Source organism: Phaethon aethereus, assembly GCF_964289735.1.
Source record: "Phaethon aethereus genome assembly, chromosome: 5".
NCBI lineage: Eukaryota > Metazoa > Chordata > Aves > Phaethontiformes > Phaethontidae > Phaethon > Phaethon aethereus.
This window is the reverse complement of record NC_138579.1, coordinates 56,453,177-56,476,737: the sequence shown is the minus strand read 5'-3', so window position 1 is coordinate 56,476,737 and position 23,561 is coordinate 56,453,177. Positions and strand designations below refer to the sequence as shown.

The 23,561-nt window shown below is 37.0% G+C and overlaps 1 protein-coding gene across 1 annotated transcript in view; it reads left to right on the top strand.

The window, feature by feature from the left end:
• OTOG (otogelin) overlaps nucleotides 1-23,358 on the top strand; it is a gene marked incomplete at both ends in the record, with an annotated part of 108,286 nt that extends 84,928 nt beyond the window's left edge. Inside the window, 16 exons of the mRNA XM_082000185.1 lie at nucleotides 2,507-2,727; nucleotides 3,670-3,808; nucleotides 5,774-5,968; nucleotides 6,835-7,047; nucleotides 7,798-7,902; nucleotides 8,411-8,521; nucleotides 9,757-9,858; nucleotides 10,317-10,415; nucleotides 11,403-11,443; nucleotides 12,461-12,536; nucleotides 13,480-13,658; nucleotides 14,441-14,545; nucleotides 14,982-15,101; nucleotides 16,394-16,439; nucleotides 21,785-21,864; nucleotides 23,158-23,358. Of these exons, the coding sequence (XP_081856311.1) occupies nucleotides 2,507-2,727; nucleotides 3,670-3,808; nucleotides 5,774-5,968; nucleotides 6,835-7,047; nucleotides 7,798-7,902; nucleotides 8,411-8,521; nucleotides 9,757-9,858; nucleotides 10,317-10,415; nucleotides 11,403-11,443; nucleotides 12,461-12,536; nucleotides 13,480-13,658; nucleotides 14,441-14,545; nucleotides 14,982-15,101; nucleotides 16,394-16,439; nucleotides 21,785-21,864; nucleotides 23,158-23,358 (2,033 nt within the window). The remainder of the gene's footprint in view (nucleotides 1-2,506; nucleotides 2,728-3,669; nucleotides 3,809-5,773; nucleotides 5,969-6,834; nucleotides 7,048-7,797; nucleotides 7,903-8,410; nucleotides 8,522-9,756; nucleotides 9,859-10,316; nucleotides 10,416-11,402; nucleotides 11,444-12,460; nucleotides 12,537-13,479; nucleotides 13,659-14,440; nucleotides 14,546-14,981; nucleotides 15,102-16,393; nucleotides 16,440-21,784; nucleotides 21,865-23,157) is intronic.
• Nucleotides 23,359-23,561: the final 203 nt, after the last annotated feature.

Sequence of the window (23,561 nt, the reverse complement as noted above, 5' to 3'; positions counted from 1 at the left end):
CATGTAATCACTTTCTACCCATAGTGTTGCATCTGACTGTAATCTGTTTGAATCACAGGCATGATTGCTGTAACCAAACACAAATATGTAAGACAGGTATAAATCCATAATGTCAAATAAGGTGATTTAAAGATTCAGTGTTTGATATCCATCTGACAGGAAGTGATATGTGCTATTTTCAGTTTCTAAAGGTCAGAATTCACAGGAAATGTTAACTTGAGGCAACTAATCTTAGTTTATATGTTGGAAGAAATAGTTCAGAGGGAATTTCTTAGTAGTATTGGGTTAAATAACCATCATGTTGCACTCTGTTAGGTCTGCTTAGTATTTTCACCTAGTTTCTTTTTTTCTAAAAAGCATAGCCTTGAATAAGCTGTTGGTGCTATAGCTTTTGCAAGAATGTATTTGTTGATGTAAATCCCCACTGGGACACCTGAATCTGTAAATTTATCTGCTGTAAATTGGAGCTGGAAAGAAGGATTACAGAGTTCATGTAATTACAGTGGATATCTTTCCAGTTTCAGAAAGGGCAAATGCCTGTAGCTCAGTATCAAATACCAGTGATAGCTCAGTCCAGTTCCAAGTCCTGCAGACAGTAATGTGCTTCTCACAAAGGAACAGAATTTGAATTTACTGCCATTTTGAAATTGGATTGTTATCTGTAATTTACCCTAACTTTTGTTTTCAAAACAAAATCATTGTTGCTCTGTTTGGCTAATTGTTTAATTGTAATTAGATCAAACAGAAACAAGATAGTGAAGACTATTTTTTATCAAGTTATACTGAAAGTCTCTTTTGCCTTTACCTGTTTGATTACTGTCATAGGGAGAACTGGGAACATTACGTTCCCGGTGTACAGGTGCTTTAACTCGATGATGACACATTTCTGTGGATGGTGTTCCAAGTATACGACTTCTTCAGAAAACGTGCTGTATTTGTCTGGTATTCATCTTTGACTGGCATTCTCTGTATAGATCTGCCTGCACAATGCTGTCTGATGCAACTTTCCAGAGCCTACTTTAAATGAGCTGGTTGTACTACATCTTTTCAGGATAAATTAGTCTACCCTGATCGCCTGTGCTTTCTGTGTTTGCTTCTTGTATTTGAGTTTTCTGATGTCTTTTGGCTGAACTGTAGTATTGGTAAATCCCCATTTCTCAGCTTCGTGGAAATGATAAACCTGAAAGAACCATCACAGTTTTGTAGCACCAAGCATCTGTGTCAGACAACAGTGGCTTTTACAGTGGAAGGATTGGGCAAGCGTGGCAACTGGTGGAGAGCTGGTGTGGGAGATGAAGAGTGTGGGAAGGGAGCATGAACATCTCAATATCAAAACTGGCGAAGGAGAGTGCAGGCATGTCAGTTTTAGCTGCAACCAGATCCTACCAAGCCAAATGTGAAGCCCTAGTTTTGCTGTGTTAAGTCTCCTTGTCAATGTGTAAGAGAAGTAGTGGAAAAAGATATCCCAGACGTGACAGCAATTCTTTGAAGTCTCTGAGAACCATCAGGTACTTCCTATTTGTGTTGCATAGACTCACAACCTCAAAAAGTTCAACCAGAAACATTTTTGGTCAAATAATGGTTACATTTTCAAAAGCTGTTTTACTTTCTGAATGCCTGTTGCTGTACCACTGATTGTCAATGGCTTGCTCACATCATCAAGAATTGGTGAAAAATAGTAAAACAGATCAGATCTGTAGAAAAGGGTTAAATCCACAAATAGTTTTTGAACAGATAAATATTTAGAATTGTTACGCAAGGTTGTGGAGACATCACAAAAAAAAAATTTCTAGAAGCCTGATACAAAAGTCTCAGAAATTGTGATTAGGAAAAAAGAATGGAGGACTGATCCATCATTCTGCTTTTTTGTCCCTGCTGACTCTTAAAGGACCTTCCAGAGGAGTCTACTGTAATACTTGGATGTTCAATGTTGACCAAAGTCACTCTTCAGGTGTCACATTCCTTTTCAAAATTGCCAGCTACCTTAGTTTAAGCAGAAACAAATGTGGTGCTGCCTAGAAGTGCAAAAAGCTGCACTTTTATGGTAGCGCTTAAGTCAATAGATGCTTAAGACTTCTCTGAAGCATAGGTAGAATAGCACAGTATTTATGAAGTACAGTGTCAGATAAACTTCTCCACATTTTATGGGAATTTCCTTTGCTGATAACATTTACGGTTTTCATCTGTTGCTATACATAGAGGTGCTTTGTAACCTTTTTCAAAATACATTTTTATTTAGTGCTTTGTGCAACTGAGGGGTGAAGTTTGTGTGCCATAGCTGGGCTTTCTGAACAGTTCTTTGATATGCAATAGATTTCCATTCATAGATGCATCTTTACTTTTGCTTAATTTTTCTGTATTTTGTGTATTTTGATGCTACCAGAGACTTTCTGCATGTTAGATAAGTTTTTTAAAAGCTGTTTACTTGTTTGAATATGCCACTTCAAACATACTTCAGAATGAAATATGCTGTGTTAACCTGTTTTTTTCTTCTGGTAATACACAGGTTTTTGTGATAGAAGCTTGGAAAATGACCTGATGCTACCCAACAGGACAGTTTTAAGCAAAAGCTATGCTCCATCCACTTTTATAGACAGCTGGCAAGTGCCAGACACGTTGAAGTATGTTGGAGAAGACAGGCATCAGGAAACTAATTGCTCAGTCACGGACTGCTCAGAGTGCTTAAGAATGGTGTTGAACCAGACCTTCAGCAGCTGTCATCCTTATGTATGTTAACTATTTCGGAAGCTTACATTTTGAGAGAGATGCAGTGCTGATATAATTTTGTATATTTGATAATTTCATCACTGTGAAACTACATGTAACCACATCTGTGGAATGAGATATATACTTTTTTGTATCTACAGTTGCAAGGTAAAAATAATTGAAGAATGTGGCAGCTTCATAGGAGAGTTGCAATAAGCAACTAACACTTTCAGAATTCATAATACATCTTTTATAGTTTTGACAATACCATCTAATTTATGAATCAGTCCCAGCTAATTCAATTGTATCAATATGATATAGAGGAAAGTAAAATAAAATAGTCTTAGGATTTAATCCTTAAAATGCTTAGTCCTTAAGTATTCAGTAATTTAACAAGTTCCAAATCGCGATAGGTAATCTGAGAGCCTGCATGCTCAAAGGCTTTAGAGATAGGGAATTCCAGCTTGGAGAGATGAGAGGGTAGAACAGACCATTTAAAGCAAACCGAAAGCAAATAACAAACTCACAGTGTGCGAATAATGAATTTATTTGTGCATACATGAGTACATTTACCATTTCAGCTTGTGTATGTTGTTGAGTTTGATGAAGATGAGGCCAAAAATAAACAAAAATATAGAGGTAAGGAAGAACAAGGAGCAATTAGTAATTATGAATTCTGTTGGAAAAACTGTATTAGCTCTTGCCATGGCACTTGTAAGAGATGAAACTGAAAAATGTAAGAATGTCTTATATTTTTTCAACATTCGGGAAGCCTTACTTTTACATACTTGTAGAGTCTTTTTGTATACCAATGAATACCAATGAAGGCTGGTGGCCTCTTGCTTACTGTGAACCAAGAACATTAGCTTCATTGTTTGTAGCTAATATTTAAATAGGTCAATCTTTTTCCTACTTAGTAGGGTCTCTATGAAGGTGCAATATTTTTTATTTTTTCTTTGTTAGGTTCCACCTGAGCTGTTCTGTGATATATGGGTTCAAGACACTGAGTACATTCAAAATCCATGCATTTCGCTAGCTGCCTATGTGGCAATGTGCAACAAATTTAATATTTGTATAGAATGGAGGAGCTCTGATTACTGCCGTAAGTATTCTGCATGTATGTGTACCTCTGGTGTTCACAGAGCCAAAATTTGCTTGATAAAAGAGTTACTGTAAGTTGAAAATACTAGTGCTCCTTGAATCCTCACATACTTTGGAAGTCATCATTGAGATAATAAACTCAGCATTTTTTATGATACAGTTCAAAGCAGTGTGCAAAAGGAATTAAGATCATTATAGCCATTTCACGGATGGAAAAGCTAAGCTAACGAACTTTGCTCAGAAGCCTACCTCTGGCTTATAATATACCTAACTGTAGAAGTCAAATGCTCTCACAATGTAGTGTTTATTTCTCGTAGCCACTTTCCACTGATAAAACCAAAACACAACACAATTGGTTGTGGAAAGGAGGAAGCCACAGAGAGAGAGTTCTGTGGTACTTTGAATTGGCAATGCCTGCTTGATGCTGCTCCAGAAAGCTGTGTCTTTGGAGAAGGGGTTAGAGAAATGAAACACCTTTGAGATTAGATGGAAAGTAAGGAGTAAAACCTGAGAGCTAGAGTATCCTGGCAGAAAACATCTCCCATAGCAACATAGTAAAACAGTGTCAATGATCACCTATGCAGTAATGACATAGTGAGGTCTGTAGTTTCAGTGCTTGAAAAGGGAAAGATTTATTGATGAAACATGATCCCCCAAAATAAGAGAACTCACTGTAAATAGAAATCGTAAGTGATGTCTTTTTTCAAAGTGATTTAAGGTGGGTACATGTGTACAGGCTTCATGCAAGCATGTCATGCAAATAATAGTCATGGAATCTGAAGCTTAAAAACAGTCAATTAAAAAAAAATCTTCATTTTGTATGGATTTTACTCACAAATAACTGTTTAAAAAAAGATCTTACAAAGTAGATCTGTAAATATAGTTATGTATTCCATCCATTGTGAAGGGCCACATCACTTTCTTACTTTTATACTACGATGACCTCTGGTGGTGCATGCCTAGCACGGAAGAACCATGAAATTACATCTGGATTTTGTGGTCACTAAGTGCTGATATGCTGTAGACTGATTTTTTTAAAGCCTGAGTTCCTCAGGGCTCTAATAGCTATTTCCTGTGGGGTATTATGGCTATTTTCAGTTGTGAGGAGCTGAATAAAATCAACTCTCCCAGTTAATCTTTAAAGTCTAAACTGGAACCTTCTTCATTTTTGAACAGACAGTCCCTTTGCGAACTCATTACCACGATTCCAGGCGATCTTGCTGTATGATTTAGGTATTATTACATGATGAGGATCATATATTTTGGTAGTTCACAGAACCACACTGTTGCCATTTGTAGTCATTTTCTGTTTGCCATATTTAAGCAGCTTTAATCACCATTTTGAACCAACGAGAGATCATGTTAAGTTTTCAACAGCAGAAGTTAAAATGAGATGCTTTTTTGGTCTGTTCCTGCATGCATCCATAACATGCCAATGAATTTACATTAGTAGTATAAAGAATGTTAAATTTAACTGTGCTCATTGACTTAAAAATCACACACACATACAAGAGATTCATTAATGTGGATATCTATTAAATATTGCCTTTACATACATATCTTTGTCATTGACAAAGCTTTGCTTTTAGTAATCACTGCATTTTCTTTAGCCACTGGAAAGTACTCAGAATGATTCAGAATACTGTGTTATTCATCTGTGTAGTATTTGCAAATGTTTTGGAAGTTTAAATTACTTCAACACTGTTGCATGGTTTGATATCTCTACTGCCAAAATGCAAACTGAAGCCTGATGAAAATGTTACTACAGAAGAGAAGTGTTCGCAACTTCCTTTTGTTTGAATTTGTCATGTAGAAGGTAATTGGTTTGTAACAGTGTTTTAGGTTGGTAGATCCTACTGAACCAGTAAGCACAGGAAGTTGACAAGAAGATAATAATGTCGTCTTTTAGGTACTGCTTCATGTGATTACAACTTCAGAATGAGTGATTTGTTTATTTCTGTCCTAGCCTTCCCCTGCTCTGAAAACTTCTCCTATCAAGCTTGTATAGCTGCCTGTGAGGTTGCAGATAGTTGTCAGAATAACGAGGTTGCTTCCCTGGACTCGGACTCCTGCTCAGTGTTGACAGAAGGCTGTGTCTGTACTGGAGGGACCATCCTTCACCGAGCTCACACTGCTGTCTGTATTCCTGAAGAAAAATGTGGTATGTTTGGATGTGGTTTTCTTCTTTATTATCTGCAAGTTGGTGGTCAGATACTACATTAGTAGTAGGTTGAGTTCCAGCTTGGTGTTGTGTGGGTTTTGCTTATGTCATTCAGTTGAGGACTCTTAGGTATTCAGTAAACATTAACTGTCCAGGTGAGCAAACAGGGAATGTCCTTGTGACATGCAGTTTTGCTCACCTCTGAGCTGAAGGATGCTTTTCAAAATGGAAGTTTTGCTTATGTTTATGCATTTTACTATTCTGTTAGTCTTGGCCTCCTTTTCATCTAGCCCTTTGCCAAGGGGTCCAACCTATTGATACTAAATGGCATTCAAAAGATATGCAGCAACAGTTAATTACACATTTTGAATAGTAAGTGTACGTGTCCTATGTCCTTTCTGCCAGCACTGATATTTATTTTCATTACAGTTCTGCCTGAGAACACCCAATTGTGGACCAATACTGAACACTAACAACACAAACCAGAAAGATGCAGTTTATTATAAATCATATTACGTAAAGCACTCTAAATTAATAATAATTTTGCTCTGTGTAAAATATAAAATTAACTTTGTTTCAGCTCACTGCTTTAAAAGCAAAGGATTGGATTGGGATTTTCAGTGACTAGCCTTGCAGTGAAGACACAAAGTGGAAGCCCTGATCCTCTGTAGTGAATTGAGTGTCTTGCTTTCCCATACAAACTCACTCTCGGACTGTCTCCTCTTTCACTTTTTTATGGGGTGATGGGGATAGGTGATGCCTTTAAAACTCTGGGATTTTTATACTTCATAGTTCTCACTTGCTGTGGAAGAAAATGGTGCTCAAAATTTGAAGTAAAAAGGAATTACTTCTATTTTCTCATCTAGCTTGTACGGACAGCTCAGGAGCACCTCATGCAGTAGGTGAGGTCTGGAAAACTTCTTTGAATGGATGCTGTATGCAAAAATGTGTTGACAGTGAGACCGTTATTCCAGTGGAGTACAACTGTTCAGATATTCACAATTTAGACTGTCAGCGATTTGCAGAAGTGGCCTTGCTTGTTCATGGTGATGAGACATGTTGTCCTCAGAAGATCTGTAGTAAGTATTCCTTAATGATTATGACCACTGCCCACTGGAATATGCAGATATCCTTTCTCTGTGGTTTGTTTTCCTGTTACATATCCTACTTTTGAAGTGAATGGAAATTACTTTTGTTTGACTTTACAGATTATGTAGAAAACCGTAGAAACTTTGTACTATTTGGCTCAATATCCAGTAGGTTTTGGGGTAGAGGTAGAGGAATTGGACAAGGGCTATAAAGACTGAAATAGCTCTGTGTTTATTTGGACATGAATTGTGTTTCTCTCAGCTGTACAGGCTACTGATTTATTTTTAATATTCAAATACAAATAAATGATATAACTAATTACTAGGAAAAAAGATCAGGTGATTGTTTATCTGATTTACAAAGCGAGCAGTAAAAAAAGAATATAAAAGCTTTTTTTTTTTAAATCCTTATTTAGCTTAGAAAGTCCATCTTTAAAAAGAAATCACAAGCTATTTTCATGTTCTGACCACCTGGGATTTCCACAGGATATTTTTTTTTAATTCTCCCAAGGACTCAGCTCTACTATAACTTTGCCTCCATGGAGAGTGTTGCAAATGCCGGACACTTCTGAATATTGCCTCAGGTTTTTTTGCTAGTTTGTTGTGGTTTTTGTATGTATGTTGTTATTTGGAGATTTGGGGTATCAAACTTGTAAATACTGTTTGCCACTGCTCCACTCGACTTATAAATGCATAAGATAGTTTAGAAGGGTTTTTTTTTCCTTTTCCTTCATGTAACAGTTTGTAATCAGAGCCTCTGTGAACGCCTAATCCCTGAGTGTAATGGTTTGGAAAAGCTGGTCACTTACTACAATGAAGAATCCTGTTGTCCCAACTACATTTGCGGTAGGTTTCTTTTGAAAAAGTAAAAAAGTTCACCCTGTAAAAGGCATTCAGTAAACTAAATACATCAACTTAGAAGCAAAAGGGTATTTACTGTAGATACCATTGTTAGTATGGCCGCTTACAAAATTCTTTCTCATCTAAAAGCTCAGGTTTGGTCTGTGCTTCTATTTGAGCAGATATAATGATGGAAGAGTCTTGTGTGATGCCCCATCCCTGGAAATATTCAAGGTCAGGTTGGATGAGGCTCTGAGCAACCTGCTCTAGTGGAAGATGTCCCTGCTCACTGCAGGGGGGTTGAACTAGATGACCTTTAAAGGTCCCTTCTAACCCAAAGATTGTATGATTCTGTGAATGTGTCTTTGATCTCTTGCGAAACAAGGTAAAAGTTTTTCTAAAGTGTCTTGTAGTATTTCTCTGCTCCACACTGCCATTTCTTAATGGATATAGCATAACAAAGGAGGAATGCTATACTTTATACAAAGAAATACATCTGTTGTACTTTTTTCAGAATGTGATCCAGCAAAATGTGAACCAATGGAGCAGATGCCAAGCTGTCAAGATGATCAAACACTAGTTGCTGCTCGAGTGGAGAATACCTGCTGCATTTCCTATATATGTGGTACAGTATCCTGTCTGGTTGAGACTAAATGTATTTTTGCATATGCAATGGTGTCTACTATTATTTTTCCTATCACGGCTCTTTGTACTTCCTTTAGCTCTCCCAACATAGTAAGGCTCGAAAGTGGTTAAAAAACTGGGCATTAAAGTTTACAAAATATAAGAAATAGCAACAACCATGAAGAGTCACAGAACAGCTTTGTGCAACCGAGTAGTATTCTTGGGTCATGTAGAGGAGTGGTGGTGGAGTGCATGGATGAGGGAGTTGAGTGTTTTTTGAGAGACTGTCCATGTACAGTGATTGGACTAGCTGTATGAATGTTTTATCTGAAAGAAGACTGAAGTTACATATGCTCTTGCTCCCTATATCCTGTTGTATCAGCTAAGGCCCATCTTATTCAATGGTAAATATCCCATATGAGTATTTAGGCAAATTTTTTTGGTTCTTTTGGGATTTGGCCTGTAATGACTCAATTCAATAATAAGATTGCATTTTTTGGCATTAGTATAGGAGTTCTGATGTTACCATACGGGTGTTTTCTGTATGATAATAATGTGATAATGAAGTCCTGTTGAATTTACTCTATTTTTGTACATAGATATCTATGAATCAAAGGCCGAGTTGACTTGATTAGCTCTTCTATTTGCAAAAATTTGAGCATTAATAGAGAACTTGAATTACACTTCCATTATTTACAGTAATTAGGGGGTCACTTTGTTCATGTGATAGCAATGTGCTGTGTTTGGCTCTTCTTGCTATCGCACAGCAGCCTTCTGTCTCTTTTTTGATATACTGAGTCTTTGCACTGTACATATTGAAAAGTACCTATTGTGGGGTTCTTATGTGTTCAAGTGGGAGGATAACACCTGGGATCACAGGAGATGCCCTTTACTGGGGATCAAAGATCCTATAATTTGGGCAGAGGTGCATTCCTGAAAACAGCGGGGTGGCTTGGTAGGAGAGAAAATCTGGCAAAATTTTTGATAACAGAAAGGAAGAGAAAATCCTGTTTGTTGTGATCTGACTCACAAACAATGTATTCATTCTTTATAGCAGGGGACAAAGAAAAGGCAAGCTGCACTGAAAATTAGCCTCTTCTATAGGGACTATAAGGAATGAATGCAGAGTATCTCTGTTCTCGTTCATATGCGTCTGTGACAAACTTACAGGCATGTTTCCTAGGCGGTAGTGAAATTTCTTCTGATGCTTTAGATTTAAATAATTGTTTTCTCCAGCATGCGGGGCTTGCTCTGATCAAATACCCAAATGTCAAGAAGGGGAAGTCCTTATTGTGGATGACAACACTACAGAGAGATGTTGTCCTACATACCAATGTAGTAAGTTTGACTTGATTTTGGTATTTTAAGTGATTGAGACCATGTCAAATTTTGTAGTGTGGATGTTCAGTGCCAAAAATGGTGGATTAGAAATACAGCTCCACTTGTGCATATAAGCAAGCTATCATCTGTAGTCCTGAACAAATAATCTTTACTTTTAAAATATCATGTGCCTAAAGCATTATCTGAATATCTGTAGCACGGAGGCAAGTGAGTAATTTCAGGCCCTAAATTCTGGAGATTTAAAACTGTTTTAAATATTTGCCTAGAGTAGTTGTTCTCCACACTACTATTACCTAATGGCTAATGATTAAATTTCAATTATTAGTCTTTTCAAGTAAAGGTATAATAAAAGGTATTTATTATGAATAAGTAATTTACTATCTCAAGATTCATATTTCTGTTCATCAAAATATGACAACCTTGTGTTTATCGGACTTTTTTTTCCTTAATTTTAGACTGTGAAATATATCGTTGTCCTGAATTTAAATGTATGCTGGGCATGTCTTTGGTGGAGGTATGGAGCCCAGAGAAGTGCTGCCCCTTTCGGACATGTGGTAAAATGACTGATTTTCATTTTAGTTGTCTTAGGCAATAAGACGCTGACAAGAGCTTTGGCCTCTTGGGTTTAAGTCTGGTTTCAGCCAGCTATACCATTGTGATCTACTCGTGAACAAATGTTATAGAAATGTCATCTCATGATACAGACTTCTTAATCTGCCTGGTTTGTTTTTTCTTGCTTCACAAGGGTGATAGCATACTGTAGAATTTGCCTGTCCAAACTGGGTGACTTATCTTGAAAATTTTGTAAGAGTTAGTAAATTATTTATGGCTTTAAAAAAAAAAAAAAAAAAGGTTAGGTTCACAGGTCAGGAATTTGCCAGTTTGCAAAGACAGTAGTATATCATAGGACAAGGGTTAATGGTTTTAAACTGAAAGGGGGTAAATTTAGATTAGATATAAGGAAGAAATTCTTCACTATGAGGGTGGTGAGACAGTAGAACAGGTTGCCTAGAGAAGTTGTGGATGCCCCATCCGTGGAAGTGTTCAAGGCCAGGTTGGATGGGGCTTTGAGCAACGTGGTCTAGTGGAAGGTGTCCCTGCCCATTGCAGGGGAGTTGTAACTAGATAATCTTTAAGGTCCCTTCCAATCCAAACCATTCTGTGATTCTATGATCATACATCTCTTTGTGATGCCTTAAATGCAATTCTCCATTGCTTTATATTGATTGTAATGATTATCATCACTGCAAGGAGGCTAGCAGCTAGAATGGTTGTCTTTTTTTTTAATGTGTTCAGGTGGACTGCAGTTGATACAGTGCTGTAAATTGTAGTAAGTAAAGCTGGTCGTAGAAGCTGGTATTAGTTTTCAAGATGGAATAGAAATCAAACACAATTCTGGACTTCCCAGATGGGTGTATTTCAAAAACCAGCAGAACTTCTTTACTGATGATTTGTAAATCTGGAATTTCTGTTCTCTCTGCTCTGTTTTAAGCAAATGGCATATTCTAAACTATTGTTTCTGTTACCATATTTTGTTTTAGAATGTGCATGCGAAACCATTCCCAAACCTCAGTGCAAACTGGTATGAAATTGATCTTCTTTGTCAGTATTCTTTTATTAATTTCTTAATAAATCTATCAGTATCTTATCTTTTTATCAGTGAAATATGAAATGCCATGTCATTCTCTTCTTTTAAAAATTGTTTTACAAGAAGCTAAATCTATTTTTAAGAAGCCAGTTAAGTTTAAATATCTTGCAGAATAAAATGGCTGTATAGCATTGATATTTCTGAAGTTTTTTATGACCATATTCTGCCCTGAAGTATTTGTAGAGTGGAACTGCTTTCATGTACCCCAGGATAAAATTTTGGGTTTTAATTGTCAGTACCAAATGCTGTACAGCATCAGTGTTTTGTTAATAATATTTGTTATAGTGAATCTGTTAACATATATCATGCACTCAGATGGCTGACTAAGCAGAAATTTTAAACTGTGTTTAATTGTGGATTGTTCTGCATTACAAAAGTGCTTATTAGCATTACTGGGTTAGGTTCTCAGTCAGTACTGGGTATGTTTTGATTTTGCTTGTCATTATTTTATCAAGAAAATAATATTGCAATGGGAATAACTTATAAAAATTTTAATTTGGAGTCCTAGGAAGGGAGAAAAATCTTAATATGCATACATATAAACAATAAGGGTCAAAATTAAAAAGTACATCTATGCTATTGTAATACTATCTATATTCATTAACTTATTCCATGAAAGAATACACTCCACACTGCACGGACATTTCTGTACAAAGGCAAGCCACTGCATTTCATTGTTTGCCTGCCTTAGTCTTTTTCTGTCCTAAATGTCTGCTGTACTGACACCAACAACCATTCCTGTTTTTCAGGTGTAAAAAAAAATTCCCATTTGTTTATTATTATGAAATTAAATGTCCCTGTGGGTGATGAAAGTGGCTTTGAATGGGTTTCTAGGAGCAAGAGATACTGCTACTCAAATCCTGAAGGAGAGATGTTTAAAAGAAAAAGATCATACAGATAAGAAAACACTGTCGTTTCACTTCTCTTTTTTTTCTCCTTTTGTACACTTAGGGGCAGAAACTTCAGATAGATGAACAGTTTCAGAACAGTACAGAAAATATCTGTAACTGTGTTAAGTACAAATGTGGTAAGTCAGAAATGAATTTAATTCAAAGCAATATGGTAAAATAAGGTAAATTAGGAATTATAAATTGGATATTCACTTTGAACATGGTGCTGAGGAGGAAAGAATTGACTGACATAATTCACAAATAGTGTAAGAAAAGGGAAGAAAATAGGACCCCTCACTAAATATTTAGTTGATTATGGCCTGTCCTTGTATTCTGTTAGTTCCTGCAGTAGGAGATCTGTGCAGGGAAATAGCAGGCAGTTTCGGGAAAGTTGGGTGGTGGTCACTAAGCAGCCTGCATATTGCTGAGCGGGAGTAAGGACTCCAGCAAGCAACTAACATGCACACAACAATGTCCACATAAAGAAAAGTCCCGCTAACGCATGATGGGACTACTCCAGGAGCTGGTAGACATGATTATGTGCTTTACAAGATCAAGGATAGCATTCAGCACCATGCAAGTTCATCTTAGAGCATGCCCAATAGCGTCTGGGAAAACTTGGGAAAAAATAATTCCTGTGGGGCACCTAGTGGGCCAATAGAGTTGGGATTGTCCTTGCCTAGATTTCTACAATAAAGATATATACTTCTGAGCTAATTATCTGCACCCTCAGGAATCAGCGGGGAGAAATAGACATTTCTCACGTACGTTTCTTATCCTGAAGTAGACTTATAAAATAAATCAGTTGAAGAAGCCTGCACTGTCATTTTGGTGGTGCAGCTAATACAATATTGTATATTTATTTAGATTTCATGCATGGTTATATTTGAAATAATTTGGTGATTGTAATGAAGTATTAGACTACTATTAACAGTTTATATTTGAAAATCTGACCCAATTCTTAAAGAGGTAGAGTAGCTTTTCCAGTTCCTGTTCTACTGTTTGAAACATTTTTTAACAGACTTTTGATACCAAGCTGATTGTCCTGAACATGCTGTTTATTTTTGTGTTTACTTGTAGTAAGAGACAAAGTTTGCCTGAGTAATGAGAGAGGTGTGCTGCTTCCTGGACAGACAATCATGGAACACAGTGCAGATGGCATTTGCCATGTTTCTTACTGTACAAATGTGATTGATCCCTCCACTAAATACTACCAAATAAACGTGTCTTCAATAGACTGTGCTGTCAAGTGCAAAGCTGTAAGAAATTCAGAATTTGGGACATGTATATTGTGACTGGTGGTCTTAATTACATTTTGTTGGAGTTTGTTGAGTAGATTACTGTCATGGGAACAATATCAAGAGAGTAACTTGAGTTCTCCCTCTAATGATATGCTACCGCTGTTCTGATAGAAATTTATAAAAGTTTGACTCCCTTCACTGTTTTCTCCCCCATGTAGATCTCATACAAACTAATGTGTATAGCATACTGCCACCTTGCAACCCTGTGTATCTTTAGCTGCATTATGCACAAACAGGTGGAAATTCCTGTCAGACATTAGCTCAATTAGAATTGGGAAGAGAATAATTATAAATAGAAGATGAATTCTAAATGTGGTGAAATCAGGTTTAAAAAATAAGCAAATGATAGCTTGTCTTTTTACAGAGTATAATACATTACCATGGGAATATTACATAGATTACTTTTTCTAATTATGTTCTTACTTGATGTCTAATGTGTAAAAAGTCAAAATTTCAGTGGTTCTTGAAGTAAGCTGTCAAACTCATATTTGAAAAAGGTAGAAAGACGAGTTGATTCTCTGAGTTGGAACTTCTCCCCATTTACTTAAATTAAGGTCAAAGGTATTTTATAAAAGCTTCATGAATGTACAGTGTGTACAAATGTAAGCTCTGTGATTTTGAGAGTTATTTAAAAACCATCCCTCAAATCAGATACCTGAAAAAAACCTCACCATTACAATAGTAAAATGTCAAGCTGCAAGATGGTCTCATACAAGGAGTAATCTATTTGATTTTGGCAGAACCAAGTCTATCAGCCTCCAAAAGATTTAACAAATTGCTGTGGAAGCTGTAAGAACTTGTCTTGTCTCTACACTTTCAGAAATGGCACAGTTTCCAATTTTAAGGTAAGTTTATGCATGTCTTATTCCCTCAAAACATTTAAAGTAAACAAAAAAATTATGAGATACTACATACACATTGCCATAAAAAATGTGCAAGGAGCAGCTTTATTTGTCCAGATACTAGGAATCGTTTTGCATGTACACAACATTAATTTCTTAGAGTCAATCATATAGCTGTCTATAAAGATTAACGGATTTTGATGTATCGGAGAATTATTGTCAACTTTACTATTTTAGAACCTGCTTAGCATTATATATTTAGTGGACTTGTAAGTTCTGTACTTAAACAGAACTTTAACATGTGTCTAAATTATATTTTGCCGTAAGTACTACTTTTCATTCAGACAAGATCACATTCAATGGAATTGTATTAAAAATACTTATAATACTGGTTTTGATGAGTTGCAGAGTAAAGATTCTGTTTTACAATTTTTAACAGCCTGGTACTGTTTGGATTTCAAACTGCATCAGATACGAATGCACTAACACAGCAATAGGACCAGTTCTGGTTTCCTCTTCAGTTGGCTGTCCACCCTTTAATGAAACTGAATGTGTGAAGGTCAGTGTTCAGTATGTTGTTTGCATTCCAGCTATGATTTACGTTTGCATGAAAAGATTAACACTGACAAAAAATGATTTTACCTCAAGAAGAGAGAAATTATAAATTCTTGCAATGCCTGCATTTTTGCCCAGACATTTGAAGGTGAAAAGCTCTAACTAGACACATAGAGTGTGTCACCAGACTGCCCAGTTACACAGCTGGAGACACCTCTTCTTATTCTCAGAATATTTTTTTTTTTCATAGAGGCTTGTAATATCAAACTAGTCCTCATACAGTTGTCTGAACTTGGATGCTTTTTCTGGGTTGGACTTCTCCTTTCTAACCGATTTTCTGCATAAAGCAGTTTCATTCATCACAGTGGTCAAAAACATTGAAGAAAAGGACAGATTGTCTGAATATCAGGAAAATATTTTCTACAGTGAGACATAAGGTTTTTTGGACTAGTTTTGCAGAAGCAAAAGCTCTCCTTGAATTTGCAAAATGAGATTAGACTAAGTGCCAGGAAAGGTATGCAGGGAGCAATCTCATACTGCTGTCTGTAATTCTACATTTACATGTAATTTTACATTTACATTTCCTGAATGAATGATGGCACACCAGCAGGGAAAAGTCTGAAAGGAACTAGATGGCTGTAGTTCTTCCTCACAGATAACAATGGATTGGTTCTTCAGAGAGAGTCTCAGTTACACAGCTGATGAACAGCCTTTTGCTGCTCTAAGCAAACTAAAAAAATTAAGGTAGAAAGATAGATCATCATGGCTTGAGATACTGAGGTAGACATCAAAAATTGAACTCTCCTTCAAGGTAATCCTGAGAGAGCTTTTAAAAAATTTGTGGCTATTCTTCCCACAGTACTCTGGGGAGTGCTTCATGCTACAGCACTGAAGGCAGCCATGACTCTCCACCATGGGAAGTGGGTGGCTTCTCATTTAGATGAGATTTCTTCCTGCTTTGATTTCAGAATCAGGTTTTTGTGATTGTCAGTATGGCCGCTACAAGAAGTCAGAATTTACTCTAAGTAACAGATGATGGAGTCAGACTTAACACAGTCATTCGCTCTCCAAATGTGGCATTTTAATAGCTGGTGATACCTAGTGGCATTCAGCGACAACCACTTAATACCAAGTTAGATCATTTACAGCCAAGCCTTCATCCATTGACCAGTGCTGCATTTGTCTGAATAATGTTGTAGAGCGTTATCTGGAAGATATTTCTAATAGTGCAGATCTATGGGAATAAATGTTTGAAAAGAGTAAATTTTTTTTCCTCTTTATTTCTCTCTTGGTCAGGTTGGAGGCTATGTTGTACCATTCTTAGAAGGATGCTGCAAAACATGTAAGTGATTAATGACACTTCCTGCCTCACAATTCTGTCTGATTTCTTGTTAGATAAGAAATGAGGTTGGTTCTTTCCTGCATGAAAGCTTGATTCACTGATCTCAAAGGCTGTGCTTTTCCCGGTTTTACTCGTATGAATACCGGTGAAACTAGTGGAGTTAAATCAGAAGGAAGTAGTTTAACATTGAAGGGTTTTACTCCACTGATAGTCATTGTGGCTGGCCAAGTCACTAAAATTGCTACCTTGAGTATTTTGTAGTTCTCGTGTAAAACTCCTCAAAATATTAGTTACTGCATTTAGTATAATAAAAGGTACTGTGTTTTGGAAGGCACCTTAAAACATGCTTCATCTATGTTCATATCATCATATTTGGTAAAAATGAAGATTGATCTATACAGTTTGTAAGTTAATGCTGTAAATAATTAACTGGTTGTAATACAGTCTTAGGTTCTATCCATAAACATAATTCGGAAGCTTTCAGGCAGTACTTTTTAAAAGAACTTAAAATTTAAAAATACCCCCTTACTTGATTACCAAGATATGTCTTGACATTTATGAGAGCTAATAAAGGTTCTCTGGAAAAAATAAAATAATTTTCTACTGAATAGATTCCAAATGTGCTAATTCTTAATATAAATCAAGAGCTAAGTACATTGATTTTCTTAACACACTGGTACATAGGTGAAACATTTTGGTGGATTTTGTGAAGAATTTAGCCTAAGGCAGATACCTAACCTGAAGAATCTAAGCTCAAATACTTGAAATTGACAATGTTACAAGCAATGGAAAAGGAGATTTTTATACTGGGCAGTATCGGATTATCTTTAAAAAGGTGCAAAAATGTCACTTCATTTGCATAAGTGGCTGGAATAGTGACCTAAAAGCTAAAGATAGTAGGAGATAGTGTGCGAGAGAGGTGGAGAAAAATGCAGGTATTTCCTGCTGGGTGGGACGGGACTTGAACAATCATGTCTACCAGATGTGGTACCACGTGAACAGTTACTGCAGTGGGATGTATGTTGCCAACTGGGAGGTACCTTTTGGTGTTATTCATTATGTATTACGTTTTGTAGTACAAAAGGTATTGAAACTGTGGAAGATTCATCTGCTTTTTTCCTACTCCTGATCACTGTAAGGGAATGGTAATATGTCTGATGGACCTGTGTTTGTCCTAGTTCTGTAGCTGATTCTCCATAGGCTCTTTGAGATAAGTTTTTGATTATCTGACATTACCCTTCAATGCCTTAGCAGCCATTTCTGGCAGAAGATCTTGCTAATATACTTAGAGAAAGATCATAACCACACTCTTAAATAATTAAGACGAAAGTAAGTTACCAATCTGGGGCATGCATCAGAAAGTAAAATTAAACCCTTGAAAACTCCAGTTACTTCTGAGATGCGTTCACAAGTCGATTCATACAGTTTTGATTTCACATCTGTTTATAGACAACATAGTACCTCTGTGAATCATGTAATTCATTCTGACTCTGAACAAATCTGGCATGAGAGCAGTTACTCAACTGTAACTGTGTGAGACATTTATGAGAATCACAGAATCACTAAGGTTGGAAAGGACCTTCAAGATCATCAAGTTTAACCATTAATCCAGTGCCACCATGTCCCCTAAACCATGTCCTGAAGCGCCACATCCATACATTTTTTGAACATTTCTAGAGATGGACACTCCACCACCTCTCTGGGCAGCCCGTTCCAATGCTTGACCACCCTTTCGGTGAAGAAATTTTTCCAAATATCCAATCTAAACCTCCCCTGGCACAACTTGAGGCCATTTCCACTCATCCTATCGCTGGTTACTTGGGAGAAGAGACCAACACCCACCTCACCACAACCCCCTTTCAGACAGTTGTAGAGAGCAATAAGGTCTCCCCTCAGCCTCCTCTGCTCCAGACTGAACAACCCCAGTTCCCTCAGCCGCTCTCCATAAGACTTGTGCTCCAGACCCCTCACCAGCTTCGTTGCCTTTCTCTGGACACGCTCCAGCACCTCAACGTCCTTCTTACAGTAAGGGGCCCAAAACTGAACACAGGACTCGAGGTGCGGCCTCACCAGTGCCAAGTACAGGGGCACAATCACTTCCCTGCTCCTGCTTGCCACACTATTTCTGATACAGGCTAGGATGCTGTTGGCCTTCTTGGCCACCTGGGCACACTGCCGGCTCATGTTCAGCCGGCTGTCAACCAGCACCCCCAGGTCCCTTTCCGCCGGGCTGCTCTCCAGCGACTCCTCCCCAAGCCTATAGCATTGCAAGGGGTTGTTGTGACTGAAGTGCAGGACTCGGTTATCACGTGAGAAGGGTTATCAGGTGTTTGCTTTCTTTTGAAGTACTTCACCATTAGAAGCCATTGTGATTTTTGCTTTCAGTTTTAAGTGGTATTTGAAAATTAAGTCCCAGGAGTTCCATCAAAACCTAGAGAGTTTTTACAAATGCTGCTCAGAGGACATTATACTATTTCTTTCTTGTAGCCCCAAAGGACAACTTAAATTTAGGGTACCAGGTTGTCTTAGTTATACCAATGTACATCAGGTTCTTCCTGGGTTTGACATAAGGCTTAGCAATGCAAGTAGTACCTGAACATGGTTGTGAGCTGCTGGCACAGTGAACCCTGCTTGAGCAGGGAGGTGGGACTAGATGACCTCCAGAGATCCCTTCCAACCTCAGCAATATAGTAATATACAGTAATATCAGTACATTTTAAGGTTGAATTATTTTTTTAAATATGCTGAAATCTAGTAACTCCAGAACATTTCATACTGATAGGGAATCCTCTGTAACATGTACTCTGTTCAATATGTAATATTCTTACCAGGTTCTTCAGTGCCAATGTTCCTCCCATTCCATGTTAGCCCAGTCACTCCTACGGCCTATGCTAGCTGTAATACAGGTACATTTTCCTGGAAATAAGTAGGACCAACCCAAACAGCATCATTGTTGATTTCCAACAATGTACTCCCTGATAGGAGCACCAGGCCTCATATTACCCAATTATGCCAAAAGCTGCAGTGTAGTATAACTGCTCGTGGTTCAGAGTGGCTCACATTTTGGTTTTGTTTTGTTTTGTTTTTCATTTTGCACTGTGTGGGCAGTGCATTGTTGTTAGCCAACAATGTACTGTTGGTAGTAAGCACTTGCGTAGTCTTTAGCTTGCTGCATGTGTAAAATTACTGTGTTTTAAAATGTAAGCTAATTCTATTATGTTTACAGTGCTGTAGAACATAGAGACTAATGGCTTTGCTTGTTAAAGCTTATTATATAAACAACATTTTTGCAGATAATGTATCGTATAGTTTTGCGTCCAGTGGCATACACATTAGATGCAGGTAATTTCTTTCCCGTCATAGTTAGGACAGTATACTGAAAATAGCAAGCCTGGATTTACTCCATGAAAATTGGAGATTATCTTTGTTCTTTTCTGTAGAGCATGATAATTTTTTGAATTGTAGCACGGTATGAATGCAATTGTTTCAGCGCTTATTTTGTGAAAACATCTCTCCATATTTCTATAAAAGAAGTGATGTTGACTGTAATTTTGTACACCACCAAGTGATACATCCTTCATTAAACTACACTCATGACTCTAGGAGTACTACACTGAAATCTATATTACTCTTTCATATTGACATCACTTTAAATGACAAAAGTGTTACGGGTCAACCCAAAAACCAAGTTAGGATTTTTCGACCATACAAACTGTGAAAAAGAATCTCAATTATAACACGACATGTATAGACACTCACATGTTTTGTAAGGTTGTTCATGGAAAAGTATATTATGTGGTAGAGCTCATTAAGAGCCACTGGACATTAAAGTACATGCATGGAAATACATTACATATTTATTTCTTTATGAGATATGATGTACTTTCACTATAGCCTGGATGAAGTCATAGCCACAGGTGCACTGAATCCTACACACCATGTATAACGTGAAAGAAGAAAGGACATGAATAGGACTATGAGAAACATGAAACAATGGTGAGCTTTTTATTAAAAAAAAAAATTTTTTTCTTAATTTCTCAATCTTTCCTTAAGCAAATATAATTCAATGGTAGTCAACCAGTAGCCAGCCATTTCTGATTGTAGCTTTTTATTTGCTTCTGAGAAGATTCATTGCTGCCCTTTCTTTCATGTCCAGAAACCTCTGCTCTATCTAGAAACAGTAGCAGGCTTTTATGTTTTAAAAAAAAAAACAAACACACAAAATGCTTCTCTGAGAAGCAGTATTACTTGGTTTGAAAGTGATTAGAGCAGGGAACTGGACATTGCCCATCAAGATGTAATAAACCTCTGTCACAGTTCAGTATTATGTATTGGTCAAACCAGTAAGTCTTTCATTGCCCTTACTTTTCTGGAGCTTAACAGTATTCACCTTTTGTCAACATCTTTGGATTTCTTGGCTGAATGAAAGTGCAGCTCTGTAAATGGGCAGTCATGTGGGACTGCATCATGGTGTGTAAAATCTGCTGTGAAACTGTGGAAGCTGTTATAATGGAACGGACTATTCATTTCTTTTGCAGATCTGCAATGTGGTGTGGTTTCTTTGGCATAGACAGGATCATCATAAGAAGATACTGTGCATTCTGATCTCTAACAACAGAACTTTGTACTGAACTTCTTCTCTTTCCTTCAAATGTTCAGGATTCCCTTAAGTTTAACTTCTCATTTCTTTTCATTATTTCTTTTTATCTTTTTTATTTCATCCATATACTTTTTATCTTTTTTATTTCATCCATATACTTTGTAGATACTTCTGAGAGAAAAATTGTGGAAATAATGCTAATGAAAATGTAAATAAAATTTTTAGTTTATTCACTGGTGTTCTTTTTCTTATTTAATAAAAACATACAGAAATGTAAAGCCCCCTGAAGCCCTGTTCTTCATCAGATTCTGCTATTAAGTGTTCATTTTAAACTTTGTTTATACCACTGGAATGCAATTGCTGCTATTAAAGTTGGTTACAGTTACTTCATAGAAAATGTACTTTTTGCATTATTAACAAACCTTCTCACAGGAGTGGTTGATCAATTTTACAAAATTTGAAAGACAGCGGACGTACTCTTAAAAGGCTTCTGAGTGAAGAATGAACCATTTATAATTGCTATTGAAGCTGTAAGGAGACAGATACTCTAATGCATGAAATAGAATAGTTTTAAAAGCGATACGATATATAGCTAATGTCACTTTGCCAAAGTTTTGTATGTGCAGTAATGTATTGGGATTTCTTCTTTGTGTCTCTTGACCCCATAAAACATTCAGGTATGTTCTTGTCTCTGAAATGTTTAGAATTTTGAGCTGATATTTTTCAATCAATACCCATTTTGCAGGTAAAGAAGATGGAAAATTCTGTAAAAAGGTGACTGTTAGGATGACTATCCGCAAGAATGACTGCAGGAGTAACACACCAGTAAGTAAATAACTATTATGATTCTTTTAATAGAAGGGAAAAAATACGAGAAATAAGAAGAAAGGGAACACAAAGTCCACACGGCTATTGTCTGCATCTCTCACAGAGACAGAAGTTTCCGTGTTTCATAGAGCTGTTTTAATGTTTCCCTACATTCTCAGTGATCATCTTCTCAAATAATAACAAAAAAGGGGGATGTGAATTCTGCTTTTGTATGCATTTAGGTGCATGTTGATTTAGTGCAAGTCCAAGGTCTCGGTTCACCCTATAATGCAATTCTTATATGCAAATTAACTTTGATATAACTGAATCTTGCCAGTTATATACTACAGTTAAAACAACTGCAGATGTGTTTAATTTTCCATCTGTCTAGGGAAAGTGTTTAAATGCCAGCTTCATGAAGAAAGGAATCTAGGATCCTGAAAGTTTTTTTGGGTTTTTTTTAGGCAGCAGCATGAGCATACTGTGAAGTGTGTAGGAAGAATGAGGCACTATCTGTGTGTCTACCAAAGGATTTACTGTAGGAGGACACCAACGATGTCCTGCTGGGCAGTAAGGCAGTGTGAGCAGCAGCAAGGGTGCAGACAGACGTCTCATGTGAGATGTGTAAGAGCGCCTGGAAAAGCTGTAATAAAAGAGTGTAGGGAAACAGCTGTAACCTCTAAAATGACTCTGAGAGTATGTTTTGTAGAGTAAACTGTTGAGCGGCCAGGAAATTTAGTCTCGGTGTCTCACTGAACAGAAACGCAAATCCTGACTATTAAACTTGAAAAAATTATCAGTTTATATCACTGTTTCTGTTACAGCCTGTGTTACAGTTGTGGTATCATTGGTAATAATTCCCCTTGGCTTTCCAAAGGGTTGATTCTTTATATTCCTCCTTACTGATACCAGTATAACAACACTGCATCAGTGTATCACTGAAATTAATACTGTAGGGAGCTATGGACAGACCATTTGGTGCTATGTTCAAGCCAAGGTTGTTATGAATACTTTAGAATTGAAAACTGAAATTGTTTCTTTGTGTCTGTTAGTAGCCAAAATCTGCTGTTACTGACATTGACAGGAAAGTCATTGTTAATCTCAGCAAGATAAAAATTGAGACCTATCTGGGAAACATACTTCAGTGTTCATTACTCAGACATAGCAGGATTTCATACGGGGCTAGAAGAAATGCCTCCAAATTTTTCATTGCTTTGCCATTGACTTTGAATGCCTAATGTCTTTGGAGAACTCCTAACTTTATTTCCTAGCTGCTTCCATTTGCTGATTACTCTTCATGTTTGTTACCAGGTGAACATTGTTTCATGTGATGGGAAGTGCCCATCTGCAAGCATTTATAACTACAACATCAACACATATGCAAGATTCTGCAAATGCTGCAGGGAGCTTGGACTACAGAGACGAACTGTGCAATTGTATTGCACCAGTAATTCAACCTGGGTCAGCTATTCAATCCAAGAGCCTACAGATTGTTCTTGCCAGTGGTCTTAAAAAAAAACATGAAAGGAAAGAAAACAGCAAGCCCAGCTGTTCACAGCATAAGATAATTTGAATAGTTTAGCTATTAAAAATACAATACCAAATCTGCTGAATTTTGCCAGTTTAATGCTAAAAGATAAAAGAATAAAAATATTTTTGGACTCTTCTAAATTTCTGAGGAATGGCTTTGCATCGTTTGTATTGTGATTTGTCTT